Source organism: Rhinolophus sinicus, chromosome 17, assembly GCF_057876585.1.
Source record: "Rhinolophus sinicus isolate RSI-liver-muscle chromosome 17, RSI-T2T, whole genome shotgun sequence".
In the NCBI taxonomy this organism is placed as follows: domain Eukaryota; kingdom Metazoa; phylum Chordata; class Mammalia; order Chiroptera; family Rhinolophidae; genus Rhinolophus; species Rhinolophus sinicus.
The window spans coordinates 69,568,289-69,588,014 of record NC_142517.1 but is presented as its reverse complement, the minus strand read 5'-3'; the positions used below and the strand labels follow the sequence as shown (position 1 = coordinate 69,588,014).

Below are 19,726 nucleotides of genomic sequence, written 5' to 3'. Positions count from 1 at the left end.
CAGTGGTGGGGTCTGTTTCCATTTTAAACCTTATAAATTACCGAGGGTGCAGAAGTAACAGGAATTGTTTCGCTGGTCCTTGTTAAGCAGGAGGGGGTCGGGCTGAATTTCCTCAGTAAAACCTTTGTGGACTTTACAACCCAAACACCTCTGCAGCCACCCTGTTCTCAGATAAGAAACAGTCCTCCTGTCCCTCTTTGTCTGTTGCTTGTCTTTTTTTTTTTTTTTTTTTTTTTGCCCTTTTTGGCTTTGTATTCATTTTCTGTCTCCAGCAGGCAAGGAACAGGTGTCCGCAATCTCCTTAGGAGTTGGGGAAACTGCAGCAGGTCATGAGCAAGCAGGTTCCCTAAATTGCTATCATTGGTAATTCATGCAGTATTCTAGATAAACACAATATCTCATTTGAGGGGAAAGTAGAGAATTAAAACAAGTGTCTGGAACACTGAGAGGGCACCCAAAGCTTGCTTTTTAGTATCGGTTTGTAAACATGTTAATGAACTTTTCCAATAGAAATCACTGTTAAAACTCCTCACTGTTGTAATCACCCTTATTTCAAGTCTGTTTGTTAAGTACCCACTGGGTGCAAAGCACTGATAGAAAATGTGTGACAAGGCTACTAACTGTGGTTAAAAATACAGAGCTTTGGAATGAGCCCAACCTGGCTTTCATTCCAGGCCTACGGTTGCGACCTTGAGCAAGTTGCTTGACCTCTGGAACTCAATTTCCTCACCTGTATGATGGGGATAATAGCCCCTACCTTGCAGGGTTTTTATGAAGATTCAAAGATGGCTCCGTGCAAAGAGCTTAGCAGGCCTGCCCCACCCCCACTCCCCTTCCCAGCCAGCCTCACATCCTTTGCAGCTTTCCTTAATTTCACTTTGCTAATGACATGATCATTTGATTTACTAGATTGTCTGAAAAAGAGCCAAAGCTCTCTCTACACAAAGAGGAATATAGTTTAATGTGTCAGGAAAGAACTTTTGAAAAGTTTCTTTAGAATTTTCCTTTCTAACCTGTTTTAGAAAATGACCCTTGTCGTTACCCAGTGATGGAGGAATCTTGGAGGTCCTCTGGTGTCAAATACACATGGCAAAGGGAGGGATTAAAAATCAAGGGGAAAGAAGTCTTTCCTGGAAAGCATTCTGAACACCAGTGTGGGGCTGGTCCTCAATCTGGTTTGGAGGGGTGCTTGCTGGGCAGGGCGAATGTGGCCCTCTTGACTAAACAGCCAGGTGAAAAGCCGAAGGGCCAAAGGTACTTGGAAAAGGGACAGGTTTAGGCAAACCCCAAGCACTTCTAGCCCAGAGCAAGAGCCCCAGAGCGCAGCCTTCATCCCCTGTCAGGAGCTACGGGGGCTGAAGAGCTGAGGACTGACTCTTACAACTGACTGTGCCCGTGGCCAGAACCAGAGACTGGTGAGCACAGTGCATCGCTCAAGTGAGTAGCTTAACTACATCCCCTCATTTTTCAGTGATGACTGTAAGTCTTTGAAAGCGTTGCTGGTTAGATAATCTGGTCCAGAAGAGTTAACATTTTTAATATATGTAACCCTTCTGGAAATTACTATTCTAATAGTTTTGCCACCTATGCCTGATTCAGGAAGATGCATCTACTGTCTAGATCGCAGGCATGTTGCCTTCAATGTTATCTGAAGCTCATTCTAATGCCCCCGCCTCATAAGGGTGTTGACACCTTCCTTATTGGCCGATAAGTACACCAGTGGAAAGCATGGAAGCAGAATCTTGGTTTCGGCTGTGACAGAAGTGTGTGTTAGAGTGTACCCTTGCCTCTCTGGGATTTTGATGCAATCTTTTAAGGACTGTAGCTTAAAGGAAACATAAAGAAATAATACCGTGGAAAGGGAGGAGTTAACGTTCTAGGCAGACAGTAAGAAGGTGGCTGATAGCTGAGATGTGTCAACAGGCGCCCGGAGATGCCGTGCCGTCTACAGCCCCAAAGGAATGTTGTTCTGAGGTGGAGATATAACATGGACAATTGTCAAGAGTACAAATTTTACAGAGATGGAAAACACCAGAATTCCAGCAGGAGGGGCAGAGAGAAGTGAGAGGCCTTGGCTGATGTGTGACTTTTTCTGTGTTTGTGGTTGTGGGACTAGAGGTTACAGACAAGCTGAGGAGGGTAAGTTGATTCCAAGAATGAAAGAGAGTTCACAGGGATATAGGTAAAGGGTTGGGGAGAATCGAAACATGAGGTCCTTGGTGAGTCTCTGAGAGTTTAGGACTCATTCATTAGTGACATCCCCTGCAGGAGGGATTCCGGCATTGTAAGGATGGCCTCGCTGTCCACAATAGTCTGGGCTGGCGGCATGGCCTGCCATGTGGCCATGGACATCTGGCCTCCTGCAAACAAATGGTAATGATAACTTCATCCTTTCCAGCATCTGTGCTCGATATTCACTGCCCAGGCCCTGGACGTGGTCCCAGGTCTCAGCCTCTTGGTATCCTGCCCCCCACCCCGGCCTCGGCCTGTTGCTGTTTGTGCACTGGGCAAGGCTCTAGCAATCTTAACATCATAAAATCACCTAGCTCAAGGGGAGGATAACTTAGAAGAAGTTTCTTTTAGATGAGAAATGGCATGAGAGTGTTCTTTGGTCTTCCAGCAGCATGGCCAGGTGAACACTTTGAGGGTTGCCAGTGTATGTGATGGAAGCAGGGGGTGAGGGGACAAAGCCAGGCTGTCGTTACCACAGAGGCGTCCTGGGGCTTCTCACCAGGGCCGTTCCTCTTTCTCTTTCTCACAGCAGAGTATTGCAGAAGATTGCAGAGTGTCTCTGAGTGACTCTGGTGGCTTATGGGACGTTGGCTTCGGACCCTTTATAATACAACTTGCTACGTGGGACGATGACGACTCAGACAGGAAAGAGGCCCGAGGTCATACTTGCCTACCTCCTCTTAGCCACAGCAGGCTGCTTTGCCAACCTGAGTGAGTATTGCCCTCCTCTTTCTCAGCCTATCCCTCTTGGAAGAATGCTTTGCCCTTAATGTCAAATGGAAGCATTGTACATTCAACAAGAACCCTTTCAACAGCCCTTCGTCTTTCAGGATTTCAAAGAACACTTCATTCCCACTGCCTTCAGGGACACACTCAACAGTACAAGATGAGGAATGATCTTGACTATATCTTATTGGTTATATGTGGGTATTTTATTCATTTCTAATATGTAACAGCGGAGGAAGAGTAATAATAACTGCCTTTTATTGAGCACTTATTATATGAGATTATGGCAGGAAGTTCATGTTGTTTATAAGCTTCACAACAACTCTTTGAGACAAATATCAGCAACCCCATTTTACAGATAAGAAACTGAGATCCAAAAAGGCCAACGTCACATGGCTCAGAAGTGGTGGCACTGGGTTTCAGACCCAGGTCTGTCCAGCTCCAAAGCCTCCACTCTTGCCTTCACCCCATTCTGCCATTCCAGTGTACTTTCTGGGGACACAGACAGGTTGGGGATTGAACCTAAAGACAGTCGAGTTTTTCAGAGAAAGATCAAGTCGCCTGGGTTGCTGAGCTCCGACTGGCTGCCTGGGTGCTGTGCTTCTAAAACGGTCATGTTGGTTTGTTGGGGGTGTTGCTTCATGTCTGCTTCCTCATTTCCCTCCAGGTGATGTCCCCCAGGTCACCGTCCAGCCTTCTTCCACTGTCCAGAAGCTCGGAGGGACGGTGATCCTGGGCTGCGTGGTGCAACCCCCGTGGATGAACACCACTTGGCGCCTGGATGGGAAGGAGCTGAACGGTTCAGACGAGGCTTTGGGCATCCTCATCACCCGCGGGACCCTCGTCATCACCGCCCTCAACAACCGCACCGTGGGACGGTACCAGTGTGTGGCCCGGATGCCTGCAGGGGCCGTGGCCAGCGTGCCAGCCACTGTGACACTAGCCAGTGAGTGCCGCTCCCGTGCTCCTCTGCCATGGTGCCATCTCTGTTCCTTTCTCCCATTCTGTCTCCCCTGCCTTTCATACCGCCTGTCATTAATCTTACCACGAAAGAGGCCTCAACCGTTGAAATTTTAAATTGGAGTGTGGTAGCTGCCCAGTAGTCCCCCACGACAGGGGCCATGTGCCATTGTGAAGCCACTGTCTGAGCAGGGGACATGAAGTGTCGGGGTGAGTGTCTAGAAAGAGGGGAACTTGATGTGGTTGAACTGTTTCTGTGGGCCCCACGGCTGCGCCATGAAATGCCTTTCTGTTAGGTTGGTGCAAAAGTAGTGGCAGTTTTTGCAATTATTTTTAGCCTTTTAAACCGCCATTACTTTTGCACCAACCTAATCTTTGGTTGTTCTGTGGTTTTAGGTGTGGTCGTACCAACTGCTCACTGTCCCCTCTATTGTCCACACTCCATTCTCACAATGGTCGTGGTGGAGCAGTTACAGGACTATGTGTGGCCTGAACAGAGGCTACCCTTCCCACACTTGGCTTCCTACCTCTCTGTGAGGGGCCAGCAGATTCCAAATGCCTGGTATATAAACAGTCAAACACAATAAAAAGGAAACTGTGTGACAAAGGGCTAAAGAAAAGAGAAAAGAGGCAGAGATTAGGTGACAGTTTGGTCCAAGGAGGCTGCCAGGAGAAGATTTCATACGACTCTTAATACTATGTAATTACCGCTTGGGTCTACTACAATGCCCAGGACACAACACACACGTTAGCTGATGTTCTACCCATTGTACATATGGGAAATAAGACTTGACTGATTAAATAAACTTCCAAAGGCTGGAGAGCAGCCCCAATACCCATTCTTATAGGCTGAGTCTATAGCTGGGAAACAAGGATTGCCCCCCTTTTTTGGAGCCTGAAGGGTAGGGAATAGGGAAACTTGTTGAGACTGTAGGGGTATTTGGATTTAAACTGTGAGGTCTCCAAAGCTTGTTCCCCTGTGACTTAGCAGTGTCCCCTACTCCCTGACAGCCCTGCTGTGGGCTTCCATGACACCACATCATCACCCTCCTGGGTGATGTGTTTCTGGGAGGTTAGTGGTCCTTAGGTTACATACAGGTCATGCCTAAGGCAGCAAACTTCTGAGATGCTCCTCTATCAAAGTTGGCTGGTGTCCCTGGCTGTGTGAGGTGTGAGTCCTGGGAGGAGAGTGGTGAGAGATGGGAAAGGAAAAAAGACCCTTCTGTGTCCTCTGGTCCCTAGATCCCCGGAGGGACTTCACTACATGGAGAATAGAGATTAGAACAGTGGCTGCCCACATTATTCCTGTTTTCTTGGGAAAGAGTCAAGCAGCCTTGCCTTTATTCTCAGAGAAGGGAAGCAGGCGGGGTGGGTCCCCAGCCAAATCCCTAGGGTGCCAGACAGAGCCTGGACTGCATCTTGGAGCCCCCCCCAACCCCCCGGCTTATGACGCTATTCTCCTTTGTGGCAGAAGGAGCACCCATTGAGCCTAAGTGCCCAGCCTCTGGGAAGCAGGCTACCAGTGCTCAGTAATGGGCCCTCCCCTCCAGCTGTGCTTGTAGGGTGGGAGAGGGTGCTGGGAGACTTGGGTGAGGAAGGCTCGTCTCATCATAACAAGAAGGGCTGAGGTCACAGCTACACTTCCTACCATCATACTCTTATATTCTTTAAATTATAATTAAAATTACATTATAGAAAGTTTAGAATATACAGAAAATAATGTCTCTTGTAAGCCCACCATCGTCACACAACCACCATTATTATTTTGGAGTATGTATGTACCCTCCCAGTCTTTATCCATACCCGCGTTTTCACACTGTTGTGGTGATGCTACTGACCACACAGTTTCTGCTCTTATTCTCTCCCCTCTGGCACCGTATGATACGCCATTTCCACTGGCCATATGACCATATTTACTTTTTCTTTTTTATGGAGTATAAACTGCATCCAGTAAAGTACACAAAGTACGCTAATGTTAAGTGAAAAAGCTGATGCGTTTTTCATACGCATATGTATATACTGTGTAGCCATCTCTCCTGTAGGTTCCCTTATGCGCCTTCCTAGTTAATCTGCCCCAGCCCCTACCAAGCAGAATCATCAGTACTAAGGGCCCTGGAATGTCCCCTGAGTGTCTCAGCCATAATGTACTGAACCCTTTTCCTATTGCTGGACAATTAGGTCACTTCCAGTTGTTCATTGTTACAAATAAAATATGCTTTTTAGCAACATTTGTGCCTTTAAAGGGTAATGCTGCTCATCTAGGAGGGAAAGTTCATCTGCAAGTGGTCAGCACGTGTCTGTGAAGGCTCAAAAAGCACCATAACCATTCATTTGGCCTAATTAGAAGCCAGGCTGAACCTTTTATTGTTTGGAGGCAGGGAGAATTGGAGAGGAGAAGATTTACTTTGGAGCCCTCCTTCTACTTCAAGGTGTATCTGTGTGAGGAGAGACAATTTATAGCTTTATTTTTAAAAAATTCCTGGCCACTTCTTTCTCTGGTGCTTGAAGGGATCTGCAGTTGGCAGTGAGGACAAAGGGAAGGGTTTGGTTACAACCCAAGAAGCACAGTGAGAGAAGAAGGGGCTTTTGCAGAAGCCAACTGAGTCTTGTTTGAAAGCCAAGAACTACTGGCTTGTCATTTAGGCATGAATCAGAAGTGCAATGTTTGGGCCTGGTAGAAGGATGGAGAAGTTCTGGAAATTGAGAGAGCAGGCTTGGAGGGGGTTGTGTCGTGGAGAACAGGGCGTTGGTGGAGTGGAACTGCAGCCTCCCAAATTTGGAGGAGGCAGTGGGAAGGCGGGAGAGGCGGGAAAAAGGGGTGCTGTCTTTGGGTTAATGCCATGGGGGATTTGGCCCAGACTCAGCAGTTAGATTAAGTTTCCGAAAGCACATTCCTGAGCAGAATGGGGGCTGTGTTTTGCTGGTTGGCTGGTGTACGAGGGAGGCTGAGTGGTAGAAGGGATTAGTAAAGGCCTGGTCTGCATTTAGAGGCAAGGCTGGGCAGCGGCGTGCTGGCGTGCACGCACGCACACCCACACTCAGCATTTGAGACTTTCTTTTCCTCTGGCCTCTTCTGCGTATGTTCAGATGTTCATCCTCAGACAAAGCAGTTGCTGTGTGGCCCACCTGGCAAGACTCTGCCTCCTGCATTTTAGTGAACCTTCTAGAGCGCGCTGGGAGATTTCAATGACGGGGGCTGAGACCTGGCTTGAGGATTCAGGATGTGGAGGAGGCCTCTAGCGGAGCTTTCCTGTTCAGACCTCTTTTACTCTGAAGTTGCAGGATAGGGGTTGCCCTGGGACTTCACGTCAGCTTCTGCTCTTTTGGTAAAATGGAATCACCCGAAGAGTGTCCCCTGTGCTCACCTCCCCTCTACGCCAGGTTGTCCTGGCCATGTGGATAACGGCTGTCTTCACTCTGGAGAGATGCCCATCTCACTCTCCCCTGTGGAGAGGTTTTTTGTTTTTTGTTTTTTGTTTTTTTCCTGTTGAGCTTAAACTTGTGGTTAATCTCTCTTGCTGCGAATGCCTCACTTCAGACCACCTTGTCTAACTCTTGCTTTTTGAAATGCTTTTGACTTTGATCGCCTTTTTTCCTCTTACCTTTCTTTTCACACGCTTTATAGTAGGAGGCCGACCACTTGACGTGGCTCAAATATTCCCACTGTGTGCGCTGGAACCAACAGAAGACATTGCCAGTGGACCGTATTTCTTCTTCCTGGACCCCGATTTAGCCTTAGAATTGTTCTCCCACAGCATAGCAAGTAATCGCAATCAGTCACCAGAGCTGGCCTACAACATGAAAGCTGTTTTCTACCCCTTTCCTCTAATAATCTACCATTCAAATAATTACGCCTACATAATTCTTCATTTTTAACTTTTTTCAATTTTTTTTATTCTTTAATTCTCCCAACTATCCTATTATACCTAGGTCCCAGTCGAGGTTAGAAATAAAATAGGTGGTAACTGGGTAATAATTCTATATCTGGGAATTTTAGTCCTCAAGCTAATGTGACGTCTTAAGCTGATGCTGATTTAATTGAGAGCGGATCTTTAATCCCTCCATAAGGCATTTAAGCACTAAGACCAGGCACGTACTCCCAAATTATCCTCTCTCTGGCATCAGGGATCAGAAGGTGAGGCAGCTGACAGGAAAGGAAGGAGTTCCCCTTTGGCAGCTGTCTCCATGGTTCTGTGACTTTGAGGAAAGGTCAGAAGGTGACAGGGACCCTTTGTTACCATAATTTAACCCATGAATTAAAGGAAGGGCCAAACTGGTAGTAATGGGAAAAAATAAGAAACTGGGAGGAAAAAAGAAAAGATCCAGCGTTTGTTTTAACTCTGCCACTTTAAGACTTAACATGATTTTGGGCAAATCACTTAATCTCTCAGATTGCCACAACTGTGAAATGAGCACAGTAATAATTACAAGTCTCGTGGGTTTTTTGAGGGGATCAAATGAAAGGATACGTGACAGCATTTTATAAATTCCAGGCTTGATTCATTCACCCATTTGGTCAACAAACATTTGTGTAGCGTTTTCTTGCAGTAGTCTCTGGGGCCTGTGTTCATGCCTGAGGCACCCCACTCCATTCTGGAGCAGCTTCTAGGAAGCCAGAGTTCAGGGGGTGGCAAAGCTTCCAACCATAGCCAGAGCCGAGAGAGAGGACTGGCTTGTTAGAAAGAGAGACCTAACCCATTTCCTGTGGATGCCTTAGTTCCCTGTATACACCTGTTCTCCCACCCAGAGTCTCATCTCCCGCTGCCTTTCAGAGCAGCCCGCGGTGTCACTGCATGGTGGTCACTGGAGCCCACAGAGCTGCCCATTTATACCTCTGTTGGTTCACTGTAGCTCATTCTCCAACCAGACAGTCATTGGTTTGCACTGGCAGGCTGGGCTGACCCTGGCCCTCAGCACGGTGAATTCCACAGACAGAAGCCATGTGCTTTTGGCTCAGCTGCCCCCAACTCTGATTCCCATCAGACACTTCCTTAAGGTCTTCTGGGCTCTGACCCTGAAATAGAACAGGCCATTAAGGACCACTGTAGACATTAAAATATTTCTAGCTTTCTTTATCCCTGTTTTAGTAAAGGTTTTCCAAAAAACAGCAGAACCAATATATATATATTGGTTCTCCATATATATATGGAGAGGGAGAGAAAGGGAGAAAGAGAAAGGAAAAAAGAGAGGGTAGAGGAAGAGAGAAATCGATTGATTTCAAAGAATTGGCTCCCCTGATTGTGGAGGCTGGTATGTCCAAAATCCTTAGGGAAGCCAGCAGGCTGGAGATTCATGAGTCCCACTTGGGACATGGCAAACCATCTGTTCTCCAGCGCTGGGTTCAATAGTTGTATGTTTTAGAAACTGGTGTCCTGAGAATTGGGGAGTGTTTAGAATTTCCAACAGAGCACAGTGAGACCTAGTCCCAGCCGTTGAGGATCTCATAGTCTAATGGAGAAGATGGACTGCAGTAACATGTTAGCCATAAAGCAAGCCAGACCCATGAGTTGCCTCACAGAGATGGAAACAGATTTTAGTGGGAGCTCAGGCAAACAGTGAGTTCAGGTGAACTGTGATTCATTGGGGATTGAGGAAGACTTGGAGGTAAGCCTTGAAGCATGTATGGGGGACAACCTTTATCTCGAATTTTTTAAGTCCTCAATACTTTCCTCAGACCTTCAACAACTAAACACAACTGTACTTAGACCTAAGCCTAGTGCAGTTCCTGGGATGGTGCAGATACTTCCATAGTGAGTCTCATTTCTAGTGAGATATTTCCTTGGTGAGTTCAATCAAATCCTGAATGTAGTCAGTTGATCGCCTCTCTCTTGCTACCCATCCTATTCCCCACTCTCTCCCATTTCTCGCTGTTTCTCTTCTTTTCGAGAATGTACCTTTTGTGATTAAGAAAGGAAACCTTAGAGTGTTTTGTTTTGCTTTGTAGTTTTTTCCCAATACCACCTCTCTCCCTGTCTGGTTCAGTCAGGCAATGACTCCTTGACAGAACAAGAAGGAACCATTCGATCCAAATTGGAAAAACATTTATTGTTGGCTTGGACGTCTCAGGGAATCCTGTGCAAGCCTTTTGCTTTGGGATGAAGGGGGGTGGCGGCAGTGGCAAGAAGTGTTGAGGGAGAAAAGGAAACACAGGTGGCTTCCTGAGCTGCCCCAGAGGGGAAGGGTGTCTGCAGCTGAAAGCTGGGGCTGGAGATACCCTCCAGACTGAGTGGGAGTCCACTTTGCTGGAAGAGACAGCTCCACATGGGGGTATGGAGTTGGAAAAGGAAAACTAGCTTGAGCTTAAACTTTAGCTGCTTTGTACTGTAAGTTTTGTGTATTTTATTTTGCCAGTTGGGCAAGAAAATTGTTGAGAGATAGCTTAGACCCAAAATGTGCTAAGCAACTTGAAATCTAAATAGCAAATGACTTATAGCTTTAGACCAAAATCATATTAATCCTTTTTGTTTTCCACTGGCTACAAGCAGAAATTCACACCTCACAAGAATTTCCCCTGATAGTCTGGTGAAATCTTCAGATAACACTGGCAATACTAATCCCATCAGATCTGGTGCCCAGACAAATGTGTGGTATAAGCTCTGCTTAGGGCATCTGGGCAGTAAGTGTCTGCCCTAAAAAGCCAGAGTTCCAATTCTCCATTTAGTAATGGTCATCAGAGGAAGACCTCAAATCCATGGAGCATCTTCTACCAAGGACACGCTTAGAACTCTTAATATACCCCACTCTTCTCCTCCATCTATTCTTTGCACATAGAAGCACATGCTTAAAGAAAATCCTAGGTCCGTTTTCTAAGCTAAGGGACCACCTAGCATGTTAAGCAGAATTATAGATTCAGTGAACCAGAACATTTTGAGAAGCCTTTGGCACAGGCAGATGAGGGAAAAGGAGGGAAGGAGTACAGCAGTGCGCCCTTATCGGCAATTTCACTTTCCACGGTTTTAGTTACCCACGGTCAACTGCAGTCCAAAAATATTAAATGGAAAAATTCCAGAAATAATTCATAAGTTGCGCACTGTTCAGAGTAGCGTGATGAAATCTCACGCCATCCCATTCCACACTGCCCTCGTCATGAGCTATCCCTTTTTCCAGCAAATCCACGCCATTAGTCACTTAGTGTCAGTTATCACATTGACTATCATGATACCGCAATGCTTGTGTCAAAGTAACCCTTATTTTAGCTAATAATGCCACATTCACATAACTTTTATTACAACATGTTTTAATTGTTATATTTTATTAGTTATTGTCATTAATCTCTTATGGTTCCTAATTTATAAATTCAGCTTTCACAGATATGTATGTACGGTCATGCACCATTTAATGACAGGGATACTTTCTGAGAAATGTGTCATTAGGTGATTTCATCATTGTTCAAACATCACAGAGGGCATTACACAAGCCCAGTGGTGTAGCCTATTGCACACCTAGGCTACGTGGTGTAGCCTATTATTTCCAGGCTACAAGCCTGTACAGAATGTTACTGTACAAAACAACACAAGGTTAAACTAAGCACAAGAGAAAATAATGCAGCTAAGAGACGCATAAACACAGGATGTGTGAGGCTGCTGCTAGCGTAACACAGCATACTGTTTACAGGAACTTTTTTGTAAGTAGAAAGAGTACACTAAAACAACAATAAAAAGCATAGTATAGTAAATACTAAATCAGTAACGTAGTTGTTTATTATCATTATCAAGTATTATGCACTGTACATAATTGTGTATGCTATACTTTTATACGACTGGCAGCGCAGTAGGTTTGTTTACACCAGCATCACCACAAACATGTGAGTAATGCCTTGTGTTGTGACATGACAGCTACAATGTCACTAGGTGATAGAATTTTTCAGCTTCATTATGATCTTATGGGACCCCTGTCATACATGCAGTCTGTCATTGACTGAAACGTCATTATGTGGCACATGGCTGTACAGGTAAAAACATAGTGTAAATAGAGTTCAGTACTATCTGTGGTTTCGGGCATCCACGGGAGCTTGGGGTCATGGGACATATCCCCCCGTGGAGGGGGAGACTACTATAATTAGCTTGCTTAGAATCACTGGCATCCTTTAAGAAACATGGTGCAAGATGATTCCTTTAAAATGAAAAAGAATCAAGAGAGCAAATGCGTCCCATGGCTCCCCCTTTTCTGTGTGGAAAAGTTTCGGGATTTCTACTTTGACCTTGTTTTTAGACTTTCAACCATTTTTTGAAATCTGGTAATAACCCCACGAACTATAGAGTCTGTCCTGCAAATGCAACAGATGCTCACCTCTAAGATAAAGTACTATCTCTTAATATTGGAGAAAAAAATGTAAGCAAAAGGAAAAAAAAAAAAAACGTGCTGATGAAAAAACAGCATTTTTTTTTCTGTAGGGAAAATTGTGTTTAATTTTGAGTGACTATGCTATTTACTCTTCTACTTGGAAACATTTGAAGACTCCAGGAATCACAGAATAAGACTCCGACTGTAGCGTGATACTTAAGCCGGTCTCCAAGCCCCACCGCCCACTCCAGACCCAGCAAACTTTGCCTATTCTCAGCTTATCTTGCACTTTCTCCTTGATTCTGGAATGGTGCTCCATCTGCCTGCAGCATCATCTTTTCCACTCCCTTCCCCAGAAAGTTTCACCTCCCTTGGGTTAATGGACGTCTTCTCAGTTTTCAAGAGTCAAGTATCTTTTCCTCTAAGAATCTTTTCCTGACTCTCTGAACTTCCCAAGTGTCTGGAGTAGGGTCTCATCTTCCAGCTTCCTTACCATCGTGGGTTTATTCCGATAGCCCTCTCCTGCCCTCTCTTGCCTGGAGGGCAGGAAGGTTGACATTCATCTCTGTGACCGCAATGCTCTCCACAGAGCCTGGCACACGGTAGACCGTCAGTGAATGTCTGGAAAGAGGAAGACTCCAGATAAAATGTCTGAAGTCTGAAAGATCAAAAAGGGCATGCAGAAGATGAACAAAGCTTTCTTCACCAAGTCTGATATATTAAACATTTTAAGGAAGTAAATAAGAAAGGATGAAGCAAGAACTCAGAATATAAACAGGGTGAAGATACAGAGATTCAGGAAGGGTTTAGAAAAACTGATGGATAAGAGAAACCTAACAGGCTATTTAAAAGAAATTAAAGTGTTCCGATTAACCTTTGGAACGTTTGAAGGGAGATGCCAGTGAAATGTGGCTCCATAGCCTACCGGATAGCTCAGGGGACACTGTCAGACATAGTGGGTGGCAGTAGCCACCATTGCTTTAGAAATATATAGTTCCCAGGTGTGTGGGCAGAAAAAGTGGGAACCACTGTGGGCCCCACTAGCCTTGGGATGGTGCCCTGCCTCCCCCAATTCTGTTTTTAAAGGCACGCTGAAGTGCTCATCTCCATTCTTTGTCTAAACGCCTTGGCCTCCCTTTTCTGTCCTCTCTCTCTTCCTGTACAGGCCGCCTGCCTGCCAAAGACTGTGCCGGGATCCAGCTCTGGCTCTGATGAGTCCAGACCACCAGGATTCACATTAATTTTCCCATTGCTAAAGTTTATATTGGGTTGATCAGAGAAATATGTGTGATGTGGGTTGCTGGCAAGTAAATCTTTTTTTTCCTCCTTCTCTCTTTTTTCAGTGTATTTTTTCAAACCATTTCATTCCTTCCTCCGGTCCAAAAGAAACTCCCCACTTGTGCTAACCAGCCCTACCTCATACCAACACTGAAGTCAGATAAACGAGATGGTCTACAGACATCTTCTCTGTTCATCTGGCTGCCAGACTTGGTGGAGACATGGCTCCCATCCTTGATTTGTCTTCAAGGATTCATCACATTTCTCCTTTTCTTCTTATGTCTTTTTTAAAAATATATATATATTTTAATTGGTTTAAGCCAAGAAATTCCTGAAGCATTAGGCCAGTTTATTGCAAATCGTTTCATGACATTACAAACTAGGTTCTTTTTATTTTTCCTCCTGCTTTCTCTTCCATGTCTCCCTTTATAACATCTCTCCTCCCCTGCCCACCTCCTGTTGTGACTTTGATCTTCTGCCCTCATCCCCCTGGTTCTTGAATCTCTTCTCCACCCTCAGCTTTCTACCATGGCTCCTCAAATCTGGGTGCAAAACCTTACCTCAACTGAAAGGAAAAGAAACACAAGATTTAACAACTAATGTGTTTGGCATCTGCAAAGGTTTCTTTTTTTCCCCCCATGGAAACTTTTTTATTTAAATAAAAGCAAGCGTGCTTTGTTTTAATCAGAAAGTGTGTTGGAGAAATTTTATGTCATGTTTCCATGGCTGTCAGGAGAGAGCTTTGGAGCCAAAATTATTTGTGCAATTGAACAGGCAGAAAAAAATCCCGAAGAGTAAACATATTTATCCACTCTCCCTGCCTGCGAAAGGAGGATTCCTCACTCTGCCAATCCCCCTTTCCAAGTTTTGCTGGAGATCGAGGTGACCTGCCCCAGGCTGGAACGCTGGTGGAGGTGGTAGGGACTGTGCTTGGGGACACTGCTCTTGCGAATTGTGCCCTGCCTCGTGTGCTGTTTTTGTCTGTCTTGCCTGTTAGATTAAAGCTTACGGACTATACCTTTGTCTTGGTATCCTCTCCAGTGTCTGGCATAATAGATTATTCTTCAGCGCCTGGCTGGCTGAATAAAATACCATTCCTGGGCGAACGGTATTGTACCGAATGCTGACTACAGTATATCCTGATTTTGCCCAGCCTTGTGGGCTACAGTAGGGGTCTGGTTTCAGTGGTTTGTGTGCCAGGGCTACAGACTGGCAAAAGGCTTAGTCACTACCCAGACCGCGCGGTTTCTGAGAGGCTTGCCCATCCCACAGCAAACCCCTCAGCTCACCAGGCACCAGGCTCTCTGAGCTAATGAAAGCACCGTCAGGCTCCAGCCTCTACTCTGCTTCTGTAATTGATCCACTTGCAGAGCACTTTCTTTCAAAGGGCTAATCTTGGGGTCATGCCAAGCCATGGTTCCTCGAGTGACTCGGAGGTAGAGAGCAGTGTTTATTCTCTGCCCATCAGTGAACAGTTTGGGGCAAAGGAGAACCCCTGTGTTGCCAGAGGCCACACAGGGAGTCAGTGCGAAGGACCTTTCACCTTCCCTGACCCCACCTCCAAGTCCATCTGTAGAGCAGTGAGCTTCAGAGAAGGTTCGTAGGAGCTTTGCTTCCCTTGCACCTTTGCCATCATTCAAAAAGGGCCTACGATGCAGGGAAGGGCCACGGGGTCAGCATGCCACTGAGGAGTGCTCCATTACAGCAAAGTCTCTCTATGCTTTGTAACATTGGCCCAGATGCGGCAAGCCACCAGAAGGACAAGTTGAGGCTTGGGTGCCATAAGAGGTGTTTGGGTACCCTAAGAGGTAGGGAGTAGAATTATCAGTCAGCCCAGAAACTTGCCAATGGCCGTGAGGGCCTCCCAGCAGCATTGCCAAGGGGGCCCACTGCAGTGCCCCCACAATCTGGTGGGTCCCATCCAAACCTCAGCAGATGAGTGCAGGCTTGCTCTGTGATTCCTGGGAACAGGCAGGAGGGGAGGACATGAGAAATGCCTGGATGGGTAGAAAGTCAATTTTTTTTTTTTTTTTTTTTAAGCATTCAGCTGAGCCTGTGGAGATAGGGGTGCGGTAACTCCATGCAGCCTCCAGCTGAAGGTGCCATCTTACCTGATTTCTCAACTAAACAGAATTGAACTTTGATTTGCAGCCTCAGTACTCACAGAGAAGAGGGTGGAATGAGGAAACTCCTTGAAAGTGATTAAGTTTATGGATTACATTGGGGCATACTCTGCTGAGGCACCATGTACCCTGTAACTGGATGTGTAAATTCTATGAAAATCAGGGGGAGGAGCCTATAATTAAGAGTTGACAGTTTTACGTTATGCGAATGCATGAACATACACCAAATTGTGTAATTTAATTTATAGCTCTACTGAGAGTTTTAGTAAATAAAGGAAGGATCCAGGCTAGAAGGTAGTGAGAAAGAAATTCAAAAGGGGCTCAAGATAGGACTTGTTAATTTGTAGATTTGCATATGACCCTGGTGATGGCGGCAACACCGATCTGCCTCTAAATGTCTTTTATTTGCCCCCCACACACACACCCAGCCAAGAAATTAGGTTTCTGATATACCCTGTAAATGTGAAGAGGGAACACAACACATCACATGATTTGTGAACAAATTCCATATATCCCACGTCCCACCGAAGTGATATATTAGAAGATACATGTTCCCGTAAGAAAACTGAGCTCTTAGAAGGCAAGGAACTGAGCCGGGTTCTGTTTGGAGCCTAAACTATTATAGGCTTTCTCAGCACAAAGTTCTGTGACAAGTAAGGAAGGTCCGTAAACTCCAAGATGGCGCCCGTGACCAGGGATTTTGACCAGCTGAGAGTTGAGAACCAGCAAGAATGAGCCTATTGGTATTTGATTAGTAGGGACAAGTTAATAAAATAGCTGGAAGAATACACAAAGAGAGGATGTGAAAGAGGGGTCTGAGGGAAGGTAAGAGGATTAAAGCTGCAAAAACATTCCACTAATGGATTTCTCAAACACAGAAGCCAACAGGCAAGGGCAGGTGTCCTGTCAAACCATTTCCCCGTGAAACCTGATCCATCATTCTTCCTGGAGGCCTGCTAACTCCATTTGTAACTGAAGGGCCTGCACCTGATTCCCAGGGAGGCTTCCTGAGCAGCCCAGGGACTGGCCAGGAAACCGGCTTTGCAGACAAAGGGGCCTGGGAACAGGCTGGTTTCCTTCACATACAGCCAACTGGATCTCTGCATCTGCCTGGCCCGGTGGCTGATGAGGCTGTTATTGATCATGAAGTCTCCACCCCTCCCTTGCCTCCTTCCTGCCCCAAAAACCCTAGAAAAGGGGGTGCTCTGATTTTCAAATCGTTCATCACTTCATTACTCTGCCTTTGATCCCTTAGTGAAACACAACTTTTGCTCTGGCAGCCAAATTGGGAGTTTGTCTAGTGAAGCAACAGCTAAGGCTTAAGCTTAGGCGGCCCAAGGGGGGGACAGCGCCAAGGACCAAGGGCTGCTTATTTGTTTTGAGGCCAGGAAGACTCGCCTGCCAGTCGACACTTGTGGGGAGCTGGGTGCCCAGCTGGGGTGTCCTTGGTCCCGCTTGCATGGGCTGTTGTGTTGTACACATGTTGGCATCAGAACAGAGGAGAGGGGCTGTCTGACCACATGGCTGACTGGTGCCCCGCTTTTTGTGTGTCCCCTCCCCACCCCTCCCCCCACCCCCCCACTGCACAGCCTTCTGTCTCCAGCCCAGCTGTTGTCAGAGGGTACAGAAGGAGCCAAGAGAGGTTTGAGAGGGGCATAGTGGTTCTAATATTGGGTGGGTGAGGTGGTTGCATGGGGGACTGCATGCTCCCTGCCTGGATAAGCCCTCAGTTACAACGTGGCAGGAGCCCGGAGCCATTACAGTAGACGTGGCATTCTGGTGCCAAATTCTTTTCAGTTGCTCACATCTTTCTTGCAAAATGATCTGTTAGGTTTAAGTATATTCCTGCTTGAGGCACATTTCCTTGGAATGAGGCAAAGAAAAGGGGGAGGGTGGAAAAAAAACCTCTTGGTATAGTTTTAGATTTATCATCAGACCGTTGAAGAGAGTGCGTCTCAGTGATGGAGGAATTTTCCAGAGGCCCCTGAGCTTACAACGCTCACAGCTCACACTGAGGGGAGCCTCCTGACTTGGCAGGTACAGTGTGCGCTGTGCTGAGGAAGATTAAAGCCTTTTTTAAGTGCATTGCTTTTGAGAGCAGTTAGCAGTATTTAGCTCGAGCTCATTGAGCACAAGCAATGCACACTTTCCCATAGCCCGCATCTTCCTCCTCTCTGAGAGAAAACACATTCGGTGTCTTGGCTGAGAGGCTCTGCCAGGACTGGACTATGTCATTTGTGGGCCCCAGTGCAAAATGAAAATGTGGAGTCTCTTGTTCAAACATTAAGAATTTCAAGATGGTGACAGCAGAGCATTTACCAAGCATTGGCCCCTTCCAAGCAAGGAGCCCTGTGCCACTGCACAGGTTGCACGCCCATGAAGTGGGCCTTGGGCTCAGCCTTCCAAACTGTTCGTGCAACAAGGATTTAGTGAGCATTGGCTATATCCTAAATCCTGTGCAGTGAAGCTTGGGGTTGGGAGTGTGGAGTGAAAAATTAATAGGCTGCCCATTAAGAATTAATTCAGTTAGGGTCAGGTATCACACACCCAAAATTAAATAATGGCAAGATAATTCTTTAAAAATCCAAAAGGCCCTACACCCACTCAAAGGAAGGAATTCATGAGCAATCTCACCTTAACCCACAGGCATCACTTGGTCAGCCTGGAAAGGGAAATGGGGCAGGAGAAATGAATCAGACAGTCATTGTTTTTGCCACACCACTCCACAAACAGCATGTATTTCTTACGCCACATTTATTAGACTCCGGAAGTAACCTCTCAGGAAACATTCTATTTTCAAAATAGCCACACTTAGGTAGAAGGTTGGATACACTTGGATATAAGGTTCGTAGAAAATTTGTTGTGCTAGGGCCTTATCATTGAGTTCACAATGTAGACCAAACTCTACTAGCAAATCTGAGTTCACAGGCAACGTAAATGGGCATCTTGTCCCTGATTAAGGGGCCCAGCTCCAAGGTAGTCATTCATTCAGTCATTTCAGTCATTCAACATGTACTGAGTGTCTGCTTGGGCCAGGCCCTGGGTTAGGTTCAGAAGACACACACACACACACACACACACACACACACGCACACGCACACGCACACACGATTTGGTCCCTGCTACTAAAAAGTTCACAATCTGATATTGTAACCAAAGGCACAGTGATCCTCTCATAGAAACAAAAAGGGTCTCCTGCCTAGGCTTGGCTTGACTGAGAGCTTCTGGAAAGTTCTATTACGTGGGAACCTCTGACCTCACTGAGGGCCTCGATCTCTAGGCTCTCCTTTGGTGACAGTAGTTTGTTTTTGGTGATTATCTCTTTTGTGAGAAACCTGACTCCCCCTGCTCCTGTTGCCTTCTCTGGGTCCCCAGTGGAAACAACAGCATAGGCAGGTGGGGTCTTGCAGTGGAATTGCAGCAAGCTCAGATGGGATCAGGTCTCAGTTGCTGAGCAGAATTTAGTGTGGTCAGCAATCAGTGAGGATGCCTCCAGGGTTTTTCTGGTTACCTTCATGAAGAGGGTGTCTAAGTAAATATTTTCATCTCTCTTATCTTACTTTCCATTAGTTTTATTTCCTCTCTTAAGTTAAATTCAGCTACAATTCTGAAAACCAAATTTGGAATGTGGTTTTGTTGCACAAATGGCCCATTCTGTTCAGCAATATCAGTGATTCGGCTCCTACAAAGAGAGTTGTGTTGTTTGGACTGTTGGATTGTTTGGGAAACATCCTGCATTTGTTTCAGATGGATCTCCGTCCTCTCCCAGTTTAGATCCCAGTCTTCCTGCCACTGTGCCAAGCCAGGAACGACAGCCACCATACTTCCAGGGACTGAAGCCTGGTGTCAGGACACTTGGCTCCCCCATTATCCATTGCCATTAAGCCACAGCAAGGAGATCCCTCTTTGCCTTCGAAAACCCTTAGGGCATCCATCTCACCCAGGGGTGACCCCCACTTCACCCACGAAAAGGATTATCCTTTCTGGAAAAAGGATTATGACGTAGAGTATAGCTCCTGGGTAGCAGGAATCAGCCTTCTGTTTATAACCATGGCTGCTGGCAATTGGATGGAATCTCGGGCCTGTCACTTTTCATTGTGGATGTCTGAGAATAACAGGGGAAA

The 19,726-nt window shown here is 46.2% G+C and overlaps 1 protein-coding gene across 6 annotated transcripts in view; it reads left to right on the top strand.

Annotated features, from left to right (window-relative positions):
- Positions 1-19,726, top strand: part of BOC (BOC cell adhesion associated, oncogene regulated) — a 75,622-nt gene that overhangs the window by 34,337 nt on the left and 21,559 nt on the right. For 4 of the 6 annotated variants that reach the window (XM_019734865.3, XM_074331864.2, XM_074331870.2 and 1 more), the window contains 2 exons: positions 2,762-2,943; positions 3,626-3,904. In XM_019734865.3, the coding sequence (XP_019590424.3) occupies positions 2,862-2,943; positions 3,626-3,904 (361 nt within the window). In that variant the 5' untranslated portion in view covers positions 2,762-2,861. The remainder of the gene's footprint in view (positions 1-2,761; positions 2,944-3,625; positions 3,905-19,726) is intronic. The other 2 variants (XM_074331883.2, XM_088794185.1) reach the window with 1 other exon arrangement.